This window comes from Podarcis pityusensis (assembly GCF_964106645.2).
Source record: "Podarcis pityusensis genome assembly, chromosome: 8".
NCBI lineage: Eukaryota > Metazoa > Chordata > Lepidosauria > Squamata > Lacertidae > Podarcis > Podarcis pityusensis.
In genome coordinates this window covers 78,885,594-78,891,782 of record NC_138033.1, presented here as the reverse complement: position 1 = coordinate 78,891,782, position 6,189 = coordinate 78,885,594, and the positions used below count along the sequence as shown (strand labels likewise).

At 52.2% G+C, this 6,189-nt stretch overlaps 1 protein-coding gene across 1 annotated transcript in view; it reads left to right on the top strand.

Annotated features, from left to right (window-relative positions):
• The first annotated feature begins 1,507 nt into the window (after positions 1-1,507).
• TNFRSF8 (TNF receptor superfamily member 8) overlaps positions 1,508-6,189 on the top strand; it is a 31,569-nt gene continuing 26,887 nt past the window's right edge. The window contains exon 1 of the mRNA XM_081017982.1: positions 1,508-1,601. Within this exon, the coding sequence (XP_080874108.1) occupies positions 1,524-1,601 (78 nt within the window). The 5' untranslated portion in view covers positions 1,508-1,523. The remainder of the gene's footprint in view (positions 1,602-6,189) is intronic.

Sequence of the window (6,189 nt, the reverse complement as noted above, 5' to 3'; positions counted from 1 at the left end):
ACTATACGGACCTTTGTTGGCAAGGTGATGTCTCTGCTTTTTAAGATGCTGTCTAGGTTTGTCATTGCTTTTCTCCCAGCTGTCAGCCACAACCAAATCGATGGAGCCTCCATATTTAGAGGCAGTTTACCCCCAAATGACAGTTTTGGTGGTGAATGGCTGCAGGTAAGTGGTCTTAAAGCTCGGGTCGTGGTTGGCCACTGTGTGACCAAGACGCTGGACCCTTTCAGTCTCACCCAGCAGGGAAAGCCCCCCACCCCAATCTTGCATTACTAAGTAAATGAACCCACAGCCAACTATGAGACTGCTCCAGACCAGCCATTAACCCTTGCTATTCATTACAAGCGTATCGCTTAAGCATAAATATTCTCAGGGTGTGTGTGATCTTACACATTACAAAAGGCAAGAGTCATTTAATAGCGACGCTTTTTTTAAAAAAGGCATGACTTTCTCCCCCCCTAAAAAAAACCCTTTAAGAAATGAAAATAACACCCAAATAGTTCTGTTATCAGTCCAGCCTCGCCACAGGCTGCCTGCCATAAGAGATTACTTGCTGCAGAGGAGGGGGAACGAGAGAGAACAAAGCAGCTGCATCGCACGGAATGAGACCCTTGGTCCCATCTAGTCCAGTGGTGTCTGCACGGACTGGCAGCAGCTCTCCAGGGTGTTAGTCGGCAGGTGCTGGGGGGGTGTGTGAATCTGGGACATTCTGCATGCAGAGCGGGTGCTCCACCACTGAGCCACAGCCCTTCCCTTACTAAAGAGGGCTTCAAAATAGCACTTTTCTGTTTCTTTAAGCGCAACCTTATCTGGAAAAAATAATAGCAGGTGACAACTCGGCAAGACGGAGAGACTAGCAGGCAGCCGGCAGACCTCAGCTGCCTTTTAAGCCGAGGCAGGGGAAACACTGATGACCCTCCCTAAATGATGCTGGATCTCACCTCCCATCACAAACACTCCGCGCTCTAACCATTGCTCCTGCTGGCTTGCTGGGAGTTGAAATCCAACTGCATCTGCGAGGGCCAAAGATTCCCTCCCTCGCAATCGCGCACACTCCTTGGTTTAAAAGCGTGCAAAAACAAAGGGCGTTTTTTATTTTAAAAAAAACAACCCCCCAAAATACCTGACCGGTCAACCCTGGATAGGCTTGTCCCCATTTCACAGGAGGCAAACTGAGGCAGATAACGGGAAAGGCGGGAGATAAGCTACCGGTAAGCGCCTGTGATGTGTGATTTGGAAACCACGTTCTCAGGCAAGGATGGCCGCAGACCTTGGGTTTTTTTTAAAAAAAGTTAATTGTATGTAGGCCCCTCGGGGCGGAGTCCTGAGGTTGACCGCATCCCCAACCCCCCACCCCCAACCCCGTAGTTGATTTTATTGTTTTCTTTCGCCCGGCGCAGATCCCGCGCGCTTTGGGGAGGTCCCTGCGCCCTGCGCTCTCCTCGCCGGGCGGGCAGATGGGCGGACTGCGCTCTGCCCACCTCCCTTTTCTGAAGAAGTGGGGAGAGAGACCCGGAGTCGCCATGGGTGCTTGGAGTCGCCCTACGTGGCTGCTGTTCCTCCTCTTGGTTCTGCAGAGGGTGGCGGCTGCGCCTTCCCAGGTGAGGCATCCACGCGGTTTTAGATCGGGCGCACGTGGTGGCACCGCGCTCCAGGCGGTGGCGGGGGGGAATCAATCGGGGGTTTAAGTTCCTTCCTTGGAGGTTTTTGAGCAGAGGTTGGATGGCCACATGTCATGGGTGCTTTAGCTGGGATTCCTGCATTGCTGGGGGGCAGCGGCGTAGCGTGGGTTGTCAGCACCCGGGGCAAGGCAAGTAATTTGCGCCCCCTAACCCCTAACCTGCCGCCGCTGCCAGCTTCTTCTTGCTGCTGCCTGGGCTGGTCTGGTGTGGTTCTCTCCCGCGCTCAGCGCTGCGCTGGGCGGCTGCTGCACTGTCCCTCCCCCAGATAGTCCCTCGCTCTCTCTCCGCACCGCACGCCTGGCACCCACCCCCTCCACAGTGGGCGGCGACCCAGCGGCTCGGATCGGATTCACACAGCCAGCACTGCAGTGAGAGAGAGTGAGTGAGCCAGGTTGGGGCAGAGAGCTGCGAGTGCGAGCGCCCCCCCCCAGTGTTGTGCCCGGTGCGGCTGGGCCTCCCTGCACCCCCCACGCTACGCCACTGCTGGGGGGGGGGGGAGTTGGGCTAGATGACCGTTGGGGATCCCTACAATTCTATGCTTCTAAGAAGGGGAAGAACCATCGTATGGTGTTAGAGCACTACTTGGTGGGAGACTCCCTTTTCTGAGCAATGAGGACTGGGATCTTGCATCACTTTTTAAGGGAAGGACACGCAGCGCGTGGTTAAACTGCGGAACTCGCTGCTGCAGGAGGCAGTGACAAATGCATGGAGGGGGGGCTAGCGATGGCTCGTGGCTATGCTCGATGGCTATGTTCTCCTTCCATGGTCAGAAACAGTGATGATGATGATGATTTATGATGATTATTTATAGCTCACCCATCTGGTTGTGTCTCGCCAGCCACCCAGGGCAGCCTCCAACAAAGTATTAAAATACAGTGGTACCTCAGGTTAAGTACTCAATTCGTTCCGGAGGTCCGTTCTTAACCTGAAACTGTTCTTAACCTGAAGCACCACTTTAGCTAATGGGGCCTCCTGCCGCCGCCGTGCCACTAGAGCACAATTTCTGTTCTCATCCTGAAGCAAAGTTCTTAACCTGAAGCGCTATTTCTGGGTTAGTGGAGTCTGTAACCTGAAGCGTATGTAACCTGAAGCGTATGTCACCCGAAGTACCACTGTACAGTGGTCTGTTAAACATTAAAAGCTTCCCTAAACAGGGCTGCCTTCAGATGTCTTCTAAAAGTCGGATGCTTCTGAAGACCAGTTGCTGGAAACCACAGGAGGGCTCTTGCGCTTGAATCCTGCTTTCCCTTCGGGGCATATGGCTGTGAGGACAGGATGCTGGACTAAGATGGGCCATTGGCCTGATCCTGACGCAGCGGGCTTGCCTCACGTTCTTTGCTCAGTGGTAGAGCACTTGCTTTGCATGCAGAAGGTCCTAGGCTCCATCTCCAGTTAGGGCTTGAAATCTCCCCTGCCTGAGATCCTGGACAGCTCTGCCAGTCTGTGTTGGCAGCAATGGGCTAGATGGCCAGTGGCCCAACTCCCTCTAAAACCTACGCCCCTTCTCCTGACTTTATTCCAAAAAATCTTGCCCAGGTTTTTTTGGGCAGTGGGGAACTGAGAGATGGGTGTCCTCTGGGCAATCCCTTGGCCGGCAGGCACCCAAAAATGTAAGAAAGACCCTCTTGGGTCAGATCAGGGGACTGCCGGTCCAGCGCTGGTGCCTCTGGGAAGCCAACAAAGTACAGTGGTTGTTGTTGTTTAGTCGTTTAGTCGTGTCCGACTCTTCGTGACCCCATGGACCAGAGCACACCAGGCACTCCTGTCTTCCACTGCCTCCCGCAGTTTGGTCAAACTTATGCTGGTAGCTTCGAGAACACTGTCCAACCATCTTGTCCCCTGTCGTCCCCTTCTCCTTGGGCCCTCCATCTTTCCCAACATCAGGGTCTTTTCCAGGGAGTCTTCTCTTCTCGTGAGGTGGCCAAAGTATTGGAGCCTCAGCTTCACGATACAGTACAGTGGTACCTCGGGTTAAGTACTTAATTCATTCCGGAGGTCCGTTCTTAACCTGAAACTGTTCTTAACCTGAAGCACCACTTTAGCTAATGGGACCTCCCGCTGCTGCCGCGCCGCCAGAGCACGATTTCTGTTCTCATCCTGAAGCAAAGTTCTTAACCTGAAGCACTATTTCTGGGTTAGCGGAGTCTGTAACCTGAAGCGCATGTAACCTGAAGCGCATGTAACCCGAGGTACCACTGTATCAGGGTGAGGAATGAGCCTGCAGCTGTTTGGCATTCAGAACGCCCCAGCTTTGATCCCTGGTGTCTCTAGGTAGGGTGGCAAGAGAGCGATGCTTGGAAAAACTCAAAAACTGCTGCTGGTGAGAAGGTGGGTGTGAGATGCCTGTACCTTGAAAGCACATTTCCCCCCCCCCCCGCCCCCCAAGAATTCTGAGCACTGTAGTTTGGGAAGGTTTGCTGGGACCTGTCACTTTTTGAAGAGCGGAGGGGGGGGGTTAAACTACAATGCCCAGAATCCTTTGAGGGTAAGATCATGCTTTGGATGTGCTTAAAAGCCACTGGAGATGGAAATGCATTGCCATTCAATGACCAACTATAATTCTGCGGATCTAGGATAGGAAACTTGACAAACTTAGACAGTATCTTAAAAAGCAGAGACATCACCTTGCCAACAAAGGTCCGTCTAGTTCAAGTTATGGTTTTCCCAGTAGTGATGTATGGAAGTGAGAGCTGGACCACAAAGAAGGCTGATCGCCGAAGAATGGATGCTTTTGAATTACGATGCTGGAGGAGACTCTTGAGAGTCCCATGGACTGCAAGAAGAACAAACCTATACATTCTGAAGGAAATCAGCCCTGAGTGCTCACTGGAAGGACAGATCCTGAAGCTGAGGCTCCAATACTTTGGCCACCTCCTGAGAAGAGAAGACTCCCTGGAAAAGACCCTGATGTTGGGAAAGATGGAGGGCACAAGGAGAAGGGGACGACAGATGACGAGATGGTTGGACAGTGTTCTCGAAGTTACCAGCATGAGTTTGACCAAACTGCGGGAGGCAGTGGAAGACAGGAGTGCCTGGCGTGCTCTGGTCCATGGGGTCACGAAGAGTCGGACACGACTAAACAACTAAACAACAACAGGATAGGAATGAGCAAAGAGGACCAGTGCTGTGGTTCCATCATCATCATCATCATCATCATTGAAGGCAGCTTCCCATGTTGGGTATGGGGAACATTTTGCCCTCCTATCAAACTACAGCTGCCATCATCCCCCACTGCTGAGTGTGCTTGCTAGGTCAGATGGGAGTTGTGGTTTGGCAGCATCCGAAGAGCCCTGTTTCCCCCACCCCAATGTAAAACAAAATAAGGGCTGCTCTTATATTGTGGAACAACCTTATTAAATACAGAGGGTCCTTCTTGGGCAGGGAGGTGCACTCTGAACATGCCGTTTTGTTTCCGAGGCTCGTAGTTCCGAATTAATTTCTTTTGCTTAATCATCATCATAATTTATTCATACCCCACCCATCTGGCTGGGTTTCCCCAGATACTCTGGGCGGCTTCCAACAAAAGATTAAAAATACATTAAAACGTCAGTCATTAAAAACTTCCCTAAACAGGGCTGCCTTCAGATGTCTTCTAAACGTCAGATAGTTGTTTATTTCTTTGACATCTGATACGAGGGCGTTCCACAGGGCAGGTGCCACTACCGAGAAAGTCCTCTCACCAGAAGGCCCTCAGCGCTGGACCTCAGCGTCCGGGCAGAACGATGGGGGTGGAGACGCTCCTTCAGGTATACTGGGCTGAGGCCGTTTAGGGCTTTCAAAGGTCAGCACCGACACTTTGAATTGTGCTCAGAAACGTACTGGGAGCCAATGTAGGTCTTTCAGGACCGGTGTTATATGGTCTCGGCGGCCGCTCCCAGTCACCAGTATAGCTGCCGCATTCTGGATTAGTTGTAGTTTTTGGGTCACTTTCAAAGGTAGCCCCATACAGAGCGTGTTGCAGTAGTCCAAGCAGGAGATAACCAGAGCATTCACCACTCTGGCGAGACAGTCTGCAGGCAGGTAGGGTCTCAGCCTGCGTACCAGGTGGAGCTGGTAGACAGCTGCCCTGGACACAGAACTGAGCTGCGCCTCCATGGACAGCTGTGAGTCCAAAATGACTCCCAGGCTAAGCATATTCAGCTCTTTTGACCAGTCGGCAAGGAAATCCAGGGTCAGGAGAGTTCGCACACGGCCCTGACATGCACACAGCTTTGTCATCGTGTAAGGGGTGCAACACAAGATTAATCACACTCAGTACATCTCTGTTCATCTAATCTAAGATACCCACTTAACAGCAGAATTGTGGTTTTTAAAAATATTCTCAGCCTTTCCAGCCTCAATGTCTAAGCAGGAGTGGGTGGCGCAGATTTGTGGCTCTCCAAACATTCCTGACCATTGAGATGGCTGCTGGGAAGCAAGGCTCTCTGATCTCTGGTCTACAGCAGGCTTCCTCAACCTTGGCCCTCCAGATGTTTTTGGCCTACAACTCCCATGATCCCTAGCTAGC